The sequence below is a fragment of the Mus pahari genome, chromosome 9 (assembly GCF_900095145.1).
Source record: "Mus pahari chromosome 9, PAHARI_EIJ_v1.1, whole genome shotgun sequence".
NCBI lineage: Eukaryota > Metazoa > Chordata > Mammalia > Rodentia > Muridae > Mus > Mus pahari.
The window spans coordinates 56773213-56790347 of record NC_034598.1 but is presented as its reverse complement, the minus strand read 5'-3'; the positions used below and the strand labels follow the sequence as shown (position 1 = coordinate 56790347).

The following is a 17135-nucleotide window of genomic DNA, read 5'->3' as shown; positions in this document are numbered from 1 at the left end:
TTTTCTTTGTCATTTAGTGGTACGGATGCCCTACAAACTTATATTAGGAGTCCTCTCACTCCTTTTCCGAAAGGCATGTGTAAATGTCTATAGAAACTATGTCAACTTGTCAAATTAATTCTGAGACCTGTCATATGAGCCCCAATCTGGTCACATCCTGTTCCTATTTCTTGGCAGGGCTTCAGTTCCCTCATGTAGCTTTGAGCTCAAACTTCCCCTGAACTAAATTTGTGGTAAAACATGACTCTACAGAGGGTCAAGCAAAGCGCGGACCCAAAGCGGGGACCATCTTCACAGCAGCAAAACTATAGAACCCATATGTCACCTATCAAGATCTATTAAAAAAGCTAAATCAGTTAAGGTGATGTAAGACCATGTTCCTGCACAGTGCTAGGGATGTTTCTAACTAGGGCAGCCAGGGAATGAAAAAAGACAGACACGTGGACACAGAAAAGCCAGAATCCAGTGGTCTGGGCTCTGTGATGATGGAGAAGCCACAGCACCTGGGAAACTCGCTATCCTTTCTGGATAAGGTAGTTGGTATTATGGAATATAACTGGCATCGCTAAAGTCAGTAGAATTCTCTGCCAGGAGCTAGTCTTCAGGCCGTTACAGGTGGCAGTAGGCAGAAAACTATGGTAGACATCTTCTGAGCATACTGTCCACAAATACTTAGATCAGAGAGGGGTCTTGCCATCCCGCTGAGCCTCCCCGGGGAAGCTTTTGTCATTCCCATGGGGATGTGGCCTTTGGGGCCCTTGACAGGGCCACACTTATGTCAGATAGTACACATCCACTTAGGACTTTAGTCAATCCGTACAGTGTGGTCCTGACATTGCAAAGAACCAGTAAATAGAGCCAAATGCTCAGAAATAGATATGCAGACATGAGTAAGCAGACAACGTGACTTAGGTGGCATTGTCATGCAAAAAGAGGAAAAAAAATACCTGTTTAATTAAAATGAAATAAACTCCAGATGGGCTATCTCAATGTGAAGTTAAATCAAAGACTGTAGGGAAAAACATAGAATATCATCATGATGTTTAAAAAAAAAGTTTATGTAACACAAAAATGGAGTAATTAGAAATTCCTAAGCCCAAGCATGTTGTCACACACGTGGAATCCCAGACTTATTTTATTTAGATTTATCTATGTGCATAATTGTCTTACTTGCTTTTATGTGCATGTCTGTGCTCTACTTTCATGCCTGGTGGCCATGGAATTCAGAAGATGGTGGTGGAGCTCAGGGAACTAGTGGTAAAGATGGATGGCACTAAGCCGTTTGGGGGCTAGGAACTGAACTTGGATCCTCTGGAAGAGGAAAAAGTGTTCCTAACCACTGAGTTAACTCTCCAGCCCTAGCGTCTGGGTTTTATAAGTCTAACAAAGCAGTAAGTCAGATGGAAGAGGAAATAGGAGGAAGACAAAGAAAGGAAGGAGCCCTTGAGCAGTCGATAGAAGAATCAAATGGCCAATGTCCATGAAAAGCTAGCCACTTAGTCATCAAGTAAATGGTACGCAGTGTAATAGCACCACGCACTGAGCTGAGCGGACTTTATGTTGGAGTTGGGGAATCCCACCTCCCTTGTCCTTGTGATTGCACGGAGAACAGCTCACTCACCAGGAGGCTCCCAGATCCCCTTTTAAACTTTTTTTAATTGCTAATTTTCTTTTATCTTTTAGAAACACAGCCCATGAAAAGTAGGTCTGAATGCACCTTCCATGTTCAAATAAGCTTCATCTTAAATCCTATTTTTTCCTGGAAAGTTAAAGCATACACTTGCCACATTCACGGCGCCGGCAGAAGAGACCGAAGCAAGTAAAATTCATAACCTGCCCGAGGCTGCCTTGGGGTTGGATAAATCCTGGTTGGTGATGAATCTTAGCCCCTGTGGGAAACTTATCCTGAAGGTTTCATCGACTGTGCAGTAACTATACTTCCGATTTTAATATAGCTGAATTTTTAAAATGTGCTGCTTACAGTATTTTTAAACCTTTTACGTGAGGTGCAACAGCATAGAGTATGCATAAATCCTGAATTTCCACTAGATACCATCTCAGAAACTCAGCACATCTAAGCAATCACACCCAGATTTGGAATATGATCAGCATCAAAAACTCCACTACTATACACTCCATTCGCTCTCCCAGCTCAAGAGTAACCATTAGTCTGACTTCCAACAGAATACACTAATTTCATTTTATACTTAAAAATAAACTCAATTTGGCTTCTTATATTCAATATTGTTTGCGAGAGATTCATCTTCAGGTTGCTGGGGTTTGATCTTGATAATTTGTTCTCTTTGTTGCACAAAGCAAATATGTCCACAATTCATTTATTTTAATGTATTTTAGGTATTTCTTTGTTTGGCTTTTATAGAAATTCCTGTGGGAATCCATAAATAAGGTTGCCATAGGGCGGGGCTTTGCTTACCTTCCACAGATAATGACAAACAGCTTCTGGAAACCTTGGGCTCATACCGGATGCTTGGTCCCCAGTTGGTGGAACTGTTTGGGAAGGATTAGGGGGTGTGGCCTTGTTGGGGGAGGTGTGCTACTGGAGGTGGGCTTTGAGGTTTGAAAAGACTGGCTGTCTTAGTCAGGGTCTCTAGTCCTGCACAAACATCATGACCAAGAAGCAAGTTGGGAAATGAAAGTTTATTCAGCTTACACTTCCACATTGCATTCATCCCCGAAAGAAAAAAATAACTGAAGGTATTTCTACCTGGAGGATTATGAGGCCTGCCAACTTAGCTTGGCATCTATAGACTTTGTGCTCCACCTGAGAAGTTGTAACTGGGCCTTGCATTCATTGAAATGCAGAGCTCAGAAGCAGAAAAACTGATTAACCAAAAAGAAAAAAATAAAATAAAGAGTGTTTCCCATACAAACAGTCCTCAGCATAGCTCGTATAATTACGCAGCCCATAAATCAGCACCGCATGCAAAGGCTTCAGTCCTGGTGCAAATATCTTAATGACTGAGATGTCTTTAACCATGAATAATTTATATCTACACGATCCATTTTTTAATCATCTGTCTGTGGCTGGGTCTTGATTATTTCTTCCTGAGTTTCCCTCTGTTTCTTTTTCTCCTGTTGACACAATCCATTTTTCCTCTTGCACTTTTTAAAATGATAGCACCTCATACTTCCACCTGTCCACTTGTTCCTACCTCTCCCCCGAATCTTGTTAGCTATCTTGGCATGCAGCCAGCACTCTGGAACCCCTACTTTTCAGAAGATCCTGTGAGAATGGAATTGGGCATCATCAAAGGAAATAGGCTTAGCACACAAGCTAGTCTAAGCATCTTGATGGCATTGTGGGAAAACATTTATTATGGAAAGCAATCACCACAAAAAAGCTAATGATCAATTAAGCATTAACACTTGTAGATCCCCTTCTGTGATGCAGAGAGCGACTTCCACAAGTGTAATTCTAGGAAGTGGCACTTGCTGAAATCATTCTGTTGTTTTCCTAGAGCCTGTTAAAATAAAATCAACTGAGAAACACTCAGATTAGATTCTAGCTCATCTGTTGGGCTCAACCTAACCATACCAGTTCTCCTTGGTCAGGTGTCACAGCTATTCCCTTGACACATGCCATGGTTAATTGGTAAGACTTGCAGATGGGCTGGTTTGGGGGAATTTGCCAAGGGTCAATGCCTTTCTCAGACCTCCAGAGTGTTCATATCTCTTAAGGACCTTTATGTCGATGCCCATGTGATGCTGGTCTCTGTGAAGAGTTGATGATCCTGCAGGTGGCATATTTACTCAACTTTTTCCAGGTGTTTTAGTATCTATTCCATCTAGAAGAAATCGGAGCTGTTTTCCCTTCAAGGGATTGTGCGTTAACTCTTCAGCCATTGCATCAAGTCAGGTAGTTCACAGTCCTACATTATTATGAAGCACTGCTTGGAATTCTTTGCACAGACTTTGAAGTTATAACGTTCTCATTTGTGCTCTCCATTCATGGGCACCCATGGTTGCAGGAATAGCCATCAAAGAGTTTCAGGTGTGTATTACCATGGTGCCCAATACAAATCCTGTATCATCAGGACTCTGACCCTGTGCCTAAAGTCATGGCTATTCATTCTTTAGCTCATTTCACTGATACATAAGTGAGCACATATCATGTATGAGCTTGCCTTGTAAACAATGTAGAGTTACTAGCATGAATGGAAAACTGGAATTCCCAAACTACTTGTATGAATCGAAAATAGGAATTACAGACTTTATGGAGTCATTAATTAGCAGCAACTAGAAAACAACTGTTGACTATCATATATTTAAAAGAATTGCAAAACAAAACCATATGGCTCCATTAGAGTGTGCCACAGTCAGGTCGGCATGGGCTTGCAGGTTCTGGTGGCAATCCCTATAGATGTGGCATTTGAGCAGAGCAGGGAAAGACAGACCAGTTGAGGGTTGGGAGAGCCTAGGTGGCGAGAAGAATGTATGCTGTTATGAAGTAGAGGGCACATGACAGTTCTGAAGACGTGAAAGAGCAGACAGGTCCTGGAAGATAGAGAACAAGAATAGCATGGTGGAAAATGAAGCTGAAGCTACAAGCAGCATCCGGATCACACAGGTCCACATGGGCAGAAAGATCTTTCTCCCCGCAGAAAGAATGTAGGTAAGGGGCTAGAATAAGAGCTTGTCTTTGAAAGATTACTTTGAATTGGGAAGGCGAAAATCCTAAGAGGATTCTGGGATATAAGATGGTGGCAACTTGAGCTAAAAAAGTGTCTTAGTTACTGTTTGCTGTGAACAGATACCATGACCGAGGCAAGTCTTATAAAGGACAACATTTACTTGGGGCTGGCTTACAGGTTCAGAGGTTCAGTCCATTATCATCAAGGTGGGAGCATGGCAGCAGCCATGGTGCAGGCAGAGCTGAGAGTTCTACATCTTCATCTGAAGGCTTCGAGAATACTGGCTCCCAGGCAGTTAGGATGAGGATTTTAAAGCCCACACCCACAGTGACACACCCACTCCAACAAGGCCACACCCACTCCAACAAGGCCACACCTCCTAATGGTGCCATTCCCTGGGCCAAACATAAAAGCCATTGCAAAAGGTAATTGTGGATATAGCAAGCAAAGGTAAAGTTGAGCATTATTTCAAATGTAGACTCAAGATGAATTAGTGGTGACAATGGGGAAGATGGTGTTGGGAAGTGGCTCCTGGGCTCAGTTTGTAAGACGTAGAACAGTGTGAACCGTCATGGAAAGAAGCAAGTCAGGAGAAGTGACAGAATGGACGTACTCACCATTCGGGCCTGCTTTGGACCTAGTGAAGGATCACTCTACGTAGCGGCAGAGCTTGGTGGAGATGTATGTTGGGCAAGTCAATTTAGTAGTGACCATGGGGCACGGAATTCTGGGCTACCACCAGGAGGGGAAGAGAATGAGCTCTTGCTCCTCACACTGTTGTCACCCATTCGCAGCCGTCTTTACGTGAGGTCTACATCTCCCTCTCCTCCCTGTTCTTTCCCTGCAGGAGTGCAAACTGCAACCTGATGTGATGTCTTAGAATGTTGCCCTTCTAAGCCGAAAACCGTTCGATATGAAGACTTTATATTATGTGATGTATGTCCGAAGGATGCACACCATCCCTCAGACTGTTCCTTAAGGTTTTTTTTTCAGTCCCACGACAATTTTAGTCCTGCGATATCTCCTTCCATCATCATGAACGTCGGTTGTCTAGAACCTCGTTTGTGTTCATGGGCTCGCCTCCTCTCATCAGTAGACGTCTCAGATGACGGTTTTAGCTATTGTGTGTTTCGTGAAGTCAGTTCCCAGCCTTCCGTGACGTTTCTCTGGCTGATCAGTGGCCTCCGACTTAGGTGGCATCACAGTTGCTCTGTAAACTTGCTGCTTGTATAGATAGCCTGTAGAATTAGGAATGAAGAAGATGGGCGGGCTCTTTGGCAGTCAATAGCTGCAGCTGTGTGGTGAATACACCAAGGACCACACTCTCGGCCACTGGCTCCAAAGCACAGTGCCTCTTCCCTCTGCTATAGCTTTCCATTTCTTGGCTCAGAATTTGGAATCATTTTATTTTAAAAAGAGACTCACTGCTCCCACATCGATGTCCCCCAGGTAGAAAGACTGCATATATCTATACATTCTTAACAAGAGCACTCCTTGAAGGGGGACCTTGACTCTAGTTTCCAATCACCTAGATATGCCAGAGTAGCTATAAAGTGGTCTTGTTCCCCTCTAAATGAATGGTGGCAAAGGGTCTGGAACCATCTGCCTCACCTATGGGATAGTCCATTTCTATCATTTCTTCCTACAAAAATGCCTAATATCTAGTCTTTATGATAATTGAAATGTTAGATCCAAACAAGGATATGAATGTCAATATTTTGATATATTAGGAGGATAGGGGGGAAAAGTGATTATAAAGAATTTTTATCTCCTAATAGACTCTTTTAAAACTGATCCTTCATCATGATAGAGGCTGTATGTGAGAGTGTCCATTATCCAGCGTACATGGAGCAAAATGAAGAATGTGTTCAATCTGAATTTTTTTTTCTGATTTTTAAATCATTTGCATATATGTAATAAAGTTGTAGAGAGATCAGACAAGTGTAAGCCTGAAACTCACTTATGATTCATATATACATTATACACACAGTTTAAAGTAATTTTCAGCAATGTTTTAAAATAAATTTCTTCATAAATCATTTCATGTTGTGAAATTTTCCACCATAGTGCCAAGCAGAAAAAAATTAACAGATTAAGAAATAAATAACATGAAAGCTTCATTGCTTTCATTTTTAGAGCAAAATGATTTCATTATCAGGTACAGCAAAGCAATGAAGAACATAAGTGATCACCATCCCATGGACCTGTTTCATAGCTTTTTCAACCACACTCAGAGTTAAGGAACTGGTTAGATAACTAGCAATTGATCATTCTAAAATTCTACAAAGATGATACAATCTTTTTAAACCCTAGATTATAGCTCACTGTAACATCAGAAGGCCAGTGAAATGAGCCCGAGGTAGCAGCTGCTATGGAGTGGGGCTCAGAAACAAAATAACAATAATATCTAGGCAAACAGCCTAACACCTCGGAACCAAAAAGATGACTTGGTAGAGTAAGGCCACTGGATCCTCCCAGCTGTCATTCATGAGAATGGAGGCTGAAGTGACAGGAGCAGCGACAGGCCCTAAGAACAGAGGTTGTCACCTTTTCAATACTCAGTATAACTAGTATTCAGTATAACTAGTATTCAGTATAACTAGTACTCAGTATAACTAGTACTCAGTATAACTAGTACTCAGTATAACTAGTACTCAGTATAACTAGTCATTTAGGAAAGCAGTACATGCAAGAAGACTTGTGTGTTACTCAGGATTCTCTAAAGGATTGGCGCCAATAATATGAATATATACTTAAAAGGAGTTTATTAGAATTGCTTATACGATATGATTGGAGTAGTCAACAATGGCGGTGCTAACGCTGGAAAGGCTGAGAATGCAGTGGCTGCTCAGTTCATAGGACTGGATGCTTCAACAGTCCCAGTTGGGCCCTGTAAGATCTCTGGGAGAGCCGCTGGTTTTCTTTTAATCCACCTTGGAAGCCTAACAAGGCTGGATTCTGATAACAATGAAAATTTATAGCCATAGTGGCAGTAGGCTAGGTGAACTCAAAATTAGGGTAGCTGAAGGCACCAGTGAGGAGTGAGCGATGAAGCAAAAAGCGAGGCTTTCCCCTCAGGCTTCCATCTGGGCTGCTACCGGAGGTACTTTCAAACAGTCTGACCAAGGGAATCGCTCACGGTGTACTCCACAGCTTATTCCTTAGGTGACTCTCGGTCAGTCATGCTGATAAGCAAGATTAACCAAGATTAAGCCCACCCCTGATCAACTTGATAGTCTGTCATATCTCCTTATGTCATGCTTGATTTTCAAGTGAAGCTAACAGCTTCATAATTCCACCTCCCATGCTGCTTCAGTTGGTTGATGTGGCTGGGATAAAACACCATGACCAGAAGCAGCTTGGCCAGGGAAAGTGTTTTTGTTTGGTTTTGTTTTGGTTTTGGTTTGTTTTCAGCGTATAGGTAGGCTAGAGTCTGCCATGAAGGGAAGACAGAGCAGGGGCTCAGAGCAGCCACCCGGAGAAACTGAAGCAGAGGCCATGGAAGAGTGTTCTTTTCTGGCTTTCTCCCCATGACTTGTTCAGCCTGCTTTCTTATGCCACCTAGGACGACGTCCTGTCCATGGATGGCATTGTCACCAGCTGAACTAGACCCTGCCACATGAGTCTTCAATCAAGAAAATGTCCTAGAGACTTGCCTGCAAGCAGTCTGACAGAGCTTTCCTCTTACCAGATAACTCTAACTTGTATCAAATTACAAAACAAAAAACAAAAAAATCCCTAGCCATGACACATGGTATAACTACTGATGTACAAACAAAAGCACACTGCTTCTCTTACCCCAGGACTGGTGGCACAGTCCCCTGAGTAATGCTTTTTCTTTTAATGTCCCATAACCTGAATATGATAACATAGATTTATATCTGCAAACCCTAATATTGCCTCAATAAATGTTACATTATATAGTAAAGACATAGAGGAATGGAGAAAGATGTGTGTGTGTGTGTGTGTGTGTGTGTGTGTGTGTGTACAAACATATTCTTAACAAAATAGGACTGAAATTCCCGTGGCAACTGCAGTCTTCATTTCTGAAGCTTGTCATGTAGCCTTAGATAATATTTTTAACTACCTTCCTCTACTGCCCATTCTGTATTTCCTCCACCTTTGACAAGCGACCTGGAGGGGTTATTCATACTCTCATGCTGTCTGAATTGGATTGTTGTAGTTCCCACTGACCTCAATCACGGGGCATAGTTAACACTGAGAAATGCACTAAAGGATCTTCTGCACTCCAGACATACTCTTCCTTACTTCCATTGTAGAAAAACAGTTCAATTTCCTCTGGCAGCCTGAATCAATCACCCATTCTAACACTGTAAATTCGTTCTTAGCAGTTTTGACCTCTAGGATATCAGAAGCCCCGTGTCACCATGGTTTAAACCTTAGCTTCTGGCCACTCCTGTGCCTCCTAGCAAAAAGACTCACTTCTTCCCCTAGAACCAAAACTTCTAGGTCAACAGAGCATAATGTGGCAAGAACAGAAAAATAATTTTCTTCTATTGGGTCACTAGGTACCATTCCAATTTCCTCCCCATGAATCCAGGATGTAAGAGAAACAGTGCCGTGTTTTAGACACTGAGTCCAAGTTTATGCATCCTTCTGGAGAACCCTGCCCCGGCCATTCAGGCGGCTGCCAACTTACTGGTGCTATATTTATATCCTTAAAGGGCCATCCTAACATCTCATCAAGCTGGGCCCTGAGAACATGGTGATTGACCAGACACTGTGTCTGCCTTCTGAATAGGCTTACAATCGGGCAGTGAACAGAGGCTCGTGATCACCACGTGCAGGGAGGTGTGTGCTATAGCAAGGGGAGGAATACTGGCTGTGGGAACACATAGGAAAAGTACGCCAAACTGTAAATTGGGAAGAGCTACACAGAGTTTTGATGTTTATATCAAAAATTTCAAAGGTGAGTAGGAGTTGAAATAATATTCTAAGCTCAAAATAAACCAAAAACGAAGTCACTCCTGAGAGGGCGACAACCCTAATTCAGGTCTCACATATTTACAAATTACATCCAATATGCCTACAAGAGAGCAATTTAGAGATGTCATCTACATATATTCTCTATCCTCTATCTATCTACCTATCTATCTATTTATCTATCTATCTATCTATCTATAATTTATCTATCATCTAATATCTATCTTTCTATCTATCATTTATCATCTATCATTTATCTATCATCTAATCTATCTTTCTATCTACCTATCATATCTATCATTTATCTATCATCTATCATCTATAATTTATCATCTAATATCTATCTATCATATCTATCATTTATCTATCATTTATAATTTATCTATCATCTAATATCTATCTTTCTATCTATCTACCTATCATATCTATAATTTATCATCTACCATCTATCTATAATCTATCATCTATCTATCTACCTATCATATCTATCTTTTATCTATCATCTATCTATCTAGCATCTATCTATCTCTCTCATTTTCCCTCTTTACTATCTCTCATCCATCCTTTCTCCATTTACCCCACCCATCAATCTAGTAATCCATTTATCCATCCCCTCCCCCATGAATCAATACACATACTTACGTACATACATAGTGAATCATTGTTATGTATTGAATTAATTGATTTTAAAGAAAACTCTAAGATAATCCAAGCATTCTTCCAGGCACCATATAGAGCAAAAGGATCAATGAGATGTTATCCTAATTAGCATAGAGATTAAAATCTAACTCCAGGGACTGGCACATGTACATATTATGACAGGTGAATGGAGACGGTACCCTCATGCTCTGGGGATAATATGGATTATCAAACTAGCATCAGACTAAATATTCATTATCTTTTCATTTGTTTACTTGGTCTGTTCTATTCTGTTTTCTGAAATGTATCCTTTGACAGATTCTGTGGCGACAGCATCCGGGCCACTACTAGTTGAAGTTGCCAAAACTCCAGGTGCCAGCCTTGGGGTTGCCCTAACTACCTCCGTGTGCTGTAACAAACAGGTCATCGTCATAGACAAAATCAAATCTGCAAGCATTGCGGACAGGTGAGTGTCACAGCAAGTGTCTGCTTATCGGTGCTGTGTGTATGCTTAAATATGTATTATACTCACATGTTCATATAGTATGTACACTTATATAGTATGTACACTTGTTTTTATACACACACACATGCACACACACACAGAGTAAATTTTTTTTAAAACCCTGTTGACAGTTACTACAAATGTCACATAAGAAAACATTTTATTGTTTGAAACTTGAGATTGTAACTATCTGATCAGTCACCCTGGGGAAACGCTCCTCCAGACATTTGGTGTGGCCTTTATCAACAGAAAACAAGCAACACACTTACTTACTGTGTCCCTCAGAAAGAGAAGTCTCTGTCCTTGATACGGGGCAAATGAAGTGATCTTTATTTAAGTTCCGTTCGTGGGGTTTTCTGCATCGTTAACAATTAACTCCTGCTATCAGAAGATATTACTACTTCTTGGAAAAGTAGATAAAACAATATTCTTAATGTAATTTTAAAGACAAGCCTGATATTGTATAGACTGTTCATATTAATGGTTTTACACGACCTTCAGTCAGGGGTCTCTTTTTTTAAAATAATGATTTTTTTATTAGATACTTTTTTCATTTACATTTCAAATGTTATCCCGAAAGTCCCCTATACCCTCCCCCTGCCCTGCTCCCCAACCCACCCACTCCCACTTCCTGGCCCTGTACTATGGCATATAATCTTCGCAAGACCAAGGGCCTCTCATCCCATTGATGGCCGACTAGGCCATCCTCTGCTACCTATGCAACTAGTTCATATTGTTGTTCCTCCTATAGGGTTGCAGACCCCTTTAGCTCCTTAAGTATTTTCTCTAGCTCCTTCATTGGGGGCCCTATGTTCCATCCAATAGATGGCTGTGAACATCAGTCAGGGGTCTCTTAAACATTGTTACAGTGTCATGATAATAATGAAATTCATGTCCCCGATTGATTTTTTACATTTTTAAGGTAAATGTGAAAGAGGCAGAAGACTGCTTTTCTACGTAATGTTTTACAGCTCCTAGTAGGAAAACCCACCCTTCCCGTTACCGAAGCGCCCCGTGTCAATCAACATGGAATGCTATTTCCAGACAGAAGGGGCGTCTCAAAGTGCTTTTACCTTGACGATGGGAATCCTTAGATAGGCCTCACCTCTTCCACTCCATGTACTTCCAGCCGCCGCCTCCTCTCCCTCCTCTTCCCCTCCCCCTCCCTCCTTCTCCTCTTTGCCTTTCTTCTCCCTCTTCTCCCTCTCCTCTGCCTCCTTTCTTCTCCCTCTCCCCTCCCTCTCCTCTTTGCTCTCCTCCTTCCCCCTCCTCCCCTCCTCCTCTTAACCTACCTCTCTTCCTCCTCCTCCCTCTGCCCTGGGCTGCCTCTCTCCTGTGGCACGATGACCCACAACAACCTAAAAACTGGGTGGACTACAGTTCAGTAGTTTGCCACACTCCATGTGGTTATTCACAGTGGTGGCTACTGATGCAAAGTGATACTCCAGCTCAGTGGTGGAGGGTGTGTTAATTTTCTGCTTCTGTTTTGTTTTGTTTTGTTTTGTTTTTCCCTTCTTCAGTGGCTACCCAGTTGAAGGAACTACCCATTTGATGAGCATATCAAGTGTTGTCTGCTTTTCTCAATTCATCCAATAGCCAGCCAATATCTTGAGTTCAGCAAGGTGTAGCAGCCAGACCCCTGTCCTAGCTCTTCCCCTACTCCTCGTATGAACCTGGCCTGATTACCCTTAACTCCTACATAATTTGTTTTCTGTGCTAATGAATATTTGACTCCAGACTAGCAGAACAGAGCCCCATAATAAAGAATTGGTAAACTGGAATCCTCTATGAAAAGATTCCGAGGCTGCAGTAACTGAACCTCTCAGTTATCATCATCATCATCATCATCATCATCATCATCATCATCATCATCATCATCATCCACAAGCCCCTAGGCCAGTTCAGCAACTCACATCTTAAGACTCTGCGTGACTGACAGCTCAGAATTGTGACTTAAGAGCCTAGGAGAAAAAAAGTCAGAGAACAGAATCATGGCAAAACAATTCTCTACTTCATGCCCCACTTGCCTGTTTCCCCTTAATGTTTAACATCCCCACCCCAAAATGTTTAAGGGTAAAATATCTTTAAGGACAAGAGAATAAGAAAATCATTTGTTCATAATTTATATTTTATATTTTGATTCAGATCCAGCATGCCTAAAATATAGCAGGTTATATTTTCTATTATCATTAAGTTTTCTAAGACTCTAAAGTGCATGAAAGTCTTGTTCTGGAAGAGATTTTGTTTTGTTTTTGTTTGTTTCTTTGTTTTTGATGATGCGGTCTCTCCTTTCCATAGATGTGGCGCGCTACACGTGGGAGACCACATTCTCTCCATTGACGGCACGAGCATGGAGTACTGTACCCTCGCAGAAGCAACCCAGTTCTTGGCCAACACCACTGATCAGGTCAAGCTAGAGATCCTCCCACACCATCAGACCCGCCTGGCCCTAAAGGGCCCTGACCATGGTGAGCAGAGCCTTCCAGGTCTTCCTCTTGTTCTTGCTCTTGCAGTCTTCTTCCTCCAGAGAGTTAGGAAGACAAGATCCTGCACCATATCACCAGCCTATGCCTCTTTACCCCTTTCCATCATCAGAGTCCCTTGTGACAAGCATGGATAGTTACTGGAAACCCCAAAACACAAGAAAGAAATCCTGAGATGGAAATTTTAGGCTAGAACTTTTTCATTTGTTTGTCATCAAACTTTGCTATAAGTTCAGTATTGTAAGAAGAAAAATAATTTGGTGACAGTCACAGTGAATTTTGAATCTCTGTAAAGGGACAGTGAAAACAAGCATTAAAACTCACACACACACACACACACACACACACACACACACACACACACACACACAAAACTGAAAATACGCCTTGCAGTGAGGAGGCCAGGAAGATGTGCCTTGCCAAGGAAGGACCTCAGATAGCATTAACCTTTGCAACCCTCTCCTCTTCTTTGAATGAATTGGTTTTTACTATCCTAAAATAAAATAAAGCAAATTCATATTCATAACAGATCCATTAAATATTCATCAGGGAGAGACTATTATGGGAAAAGTTGGTTCCAATGTTTTTTGTCTATTTGCCGGAATATTTGTTTCCCCTCCCCCAAGATGAAGAGTGCACTTCTGGCCAAACCTCCAGCCAGGGAGAACAAGGCATACGCAGTAGACTCAATGCAGTGCAGGGAGTCTGCACTCTCGCCGTCTTGCGGTGTGCCCATAAACTTTTCTCAATGTACAGAACCATCCACTCGGGCATCGTAAACCAAACGTGGTTGGTACAAACACAAGACTTTGGACCATGAATATCTGCTGGAATCTTTGTTCCAATTTCGTTCCCCACCTATTTCTTAAACCGCAAGCTCCCCCCCCCCGCCCCCTTTTCAGCCTAGGAAGCAGGCAGCCTCCTTCCTGTTGGCTAAACCGGCAGAGGAACAGTGCTTTTCTATAATTAGCAACAGCGCGGGTTTTCTGGTGGTGGAATTTTGCTTGTGGGAAGGTCATCTGTGTTGCGCCTCTCACCTTCTAAAAGGTACTGCGCTCCTCTACGGGGGGGGGGGTGGCGGGGGACAGAAAGAGGGACAGAAATAATTTTCATACTGAATGAGTCAGCTGGATGCAACCTTTTTTAATTAAAAGGAGCTTAGACAGCCCTGGAGCTAGTGATAATCTCCAGTATAGCGCTGCCCTTATCAGATTTTAATTTGACACTTTGGCATGAGGAAACGATGCCGCCATAGGCAGGTTAGGATTGGAAATCGGCACAGCGGGATTGAAGTACTGAGGAGCTGGAGGGTGCTGGAGCCAGTGGGGATGCACACAGGGTTCAACCAAAGCCCCCAAGACCTTCCTGCTGAGCGGGGAGGTGTCTAAAGCCATGTGTCTCTTCTCAGTGTAGATGAAGACACCATCAGACTGGAAGCTTTACCACTGTGTGCTGTGCTCTTTGGAGAGGACGTGGCTCACATCTGGTGTCAGGAAGTCAGAAATGTGAACATACCCTTTCAAAATGTTACTTTTTTTTTTCTTTATCAACCTCATTATTTTCCTCTATTTGCCCCATATGCAAATCCTAAATAGTTAAAATAGTTCCCAGCTTATGAAATATTAAATATTTTTACCTGCCAAGATAATTTGAAAAGTTGAAGAAGAATTTATGTGCTGAGCTGGATGGGAGAATGCATTGTTTTTCCTTTCCTGGAACCCTTGACGTCATCTATATTTGTAAGGTAGGAGGCTGACAGTCTATAGAGCTGGCTGTCTTCCTTATTTAGCCTATTAGCATCTCCCCTAGGTTTTACATTAGAAGCAGACTTTTCTAAAAGAAATAAATAGTGGCACTTAAACATAATTATATCTTGGTCCCGAGGGAAAATGATTAAGAGAGAATGTGAGGTTGCTTGGCAATTCTCACACTTCTATTTCTGCATTACTGAAGTCTCTCGTATTTTCACCGCTATTCCAAATGCAAGTTCTGATCGCTTTTTCCAGTCTGCAGTGCCTGGGCACTGTGTCTCAATTCTCATGAAATTATGAAGGTTCAGAGTTTTCCAGAGTTGGCTGGCCACAAAACATTCACCACGGTGATTCCAGATCAGTGTGGACAAGGACGAGCTAATCCAGCACAAGAAGTCCACTTTGCCTTTCATCACACTGGTAAACGCTAGCATGCACCACACTGGCCACGGTGGCCTCTGCAGGGATAGCTGTGTGGCTCAGAGGGAGCATGCTTGCCTAAGGGAGCATGACCAAGACTTAAGTTGCATCCTCAGCACCTCAATACAAAGAAGAATATTATTTTTCATGGAGGTTGAAAACTGTCCCACAGCCGATCTTTGGGTGACATAAACTCAATTGAAGGAGAAGGGGGCTCTAGGAATGTCACTGTGGCTAGGGTCACTAGGCTTAATGAGTTCAAAGCAGGGGAATATTCTATTTTGTGATCTCCACAACCACCAGGCTAGCTGTCACCCATTCTCTCAGACATCCTGGCAGGGCAAGGGAACCTAATTAGGAAAACAGAAGCCAGTGCCTTATGTGTTGTGGGCATCTGAGACTGTAGCAGCAGTAGGAAACATTGTAGCTTCAGCTAGTTTTCCTGTCTGGAGCAGGGCTTCATGAGCCTCTATCACTCATGGTGGCTGTAGGTTGGGTATCCAAAGAGTCCATTCTGGTACCTTAGGACCTTAAGAAAGCTACCCAACTTTTCTGTACCCTAAGTTCTTTATCTGTAAAATGTGGGTTACAATAATGCTCACCCTCATCAGAATACCTTAAGCAGCAGCTTCCATGACACTCCATTAAAAGCAGGTAGTACAGCATCTGGGATGCAGAAAGAGCTCAATGAACATAGACGATTGCACAGCTAAGTCAGAGAGTGCCCCTGAGTTTCCTTTGCAAAATGCAAGAGCATGCTCAAAATGCAACATCTTACTATTAATCTCCTGGGATACTTATTTAGTATATGAATGTTGGATAGACCACTCTAAAACATAAGAGATTTGGAGTATACATTCAAAACGGGCATTCATTGTGCTCTCCATTCGCCTATGTCAGTTTTTAAAGGCCTTTTGCAAAAGGCCTTCATCAATCATGAATCCAGCTTTCTGCACCATCTGTATCATCTTACCTCATAATCACTCTATATTTAAAGACTTAGTCCCTGATAATAGTTACAGATCAAGGGGAAGTTTATGACCTCCATTTCACCTGCCCGTAACCAGCATGGGGATAAGCTCGCAGTAGCTGGTCAGCAGTATCTTCCTATGGGTTCATTAATTTGGGTTGGCAGTTCTAATAAACGTTCAGTTGTTTTCAAAGTATTCACTGAAGAGCTGAGGTGGGTGTGGAATCCTGAAGACCATTCACTCCAGCCTGGCTTGGTTAGAAACACTTTGTTAAGAAGACAATAGAGTGGCCATACTTGTAGATTAGCTGGACCTAGCACTAACTGCATCTCACTACAAGGTGTCTTATATATCACAAAGTAAACAAGGATAATGGGGGGGGGACCCACTAATGTCTTGCCTAAAATACTCCTTTATCTCAAAGACAAAACTATTGTCATGCAAGCATCAACCATTATGTCCCAGTTACAGTTCAAGTCTCTAGGAAGACAAGCAGGGACCTCTATTCTTAGAGAATGTACATTCATGCATTGTAGAGTAAGGCCAGACAGTGAGAAGGCGTATGCGGGGTACAGACAGTTAATGAGATAACAAGGCATTGGCAGCTACTCCAACCAGTAAAGTCAGCAGTGGTTCTTAGGTACAGATAACACCAGAACTAAGGCCTAAATGATGAGAAGGAGCTAGCCATACAAGCAGTGGAGGCGGCCATAGGATTGCAGAAGGGGGAAGGTAGCTTGTTCTTCTTTTCTTTTCTTTTTTTTTTTTTT

At 42.2% G+C, this 17135-nt stretch overlaps 1 protein-coding gene across 17 annotated transcripts in view; it reads left to right on the top strand.

Annotated features, from left to right (window-relative positions):
- The window catches only part of Grip1 (glutamate receptor interacting protein 1), a 611271-nt gene that overhangs the window by 492390 nt on the left and 101746 nt on the right, over positions 1–17135 (top strand). For all 17 annotated transcript variants that reach the window (XR_003844501.1, XR_003844500.1, XM_021205771.2 and 14 more), the window contains 2 exons: positions 10554–10701; positions 13039–13208. Coding sequence is in view for 15 of the 17 variants with exons in the window: in XM_021205771.2 (XP_021061430.1) it covers positions 10554–10701; positions 13039–13208 (318 nt within the window). In the remaining 2 variants the exon portion in view is untranslated. The remainder of the gene's footprint in view (positions 1–10553; positions 10702–13038; positions 13209–17135) is intronic.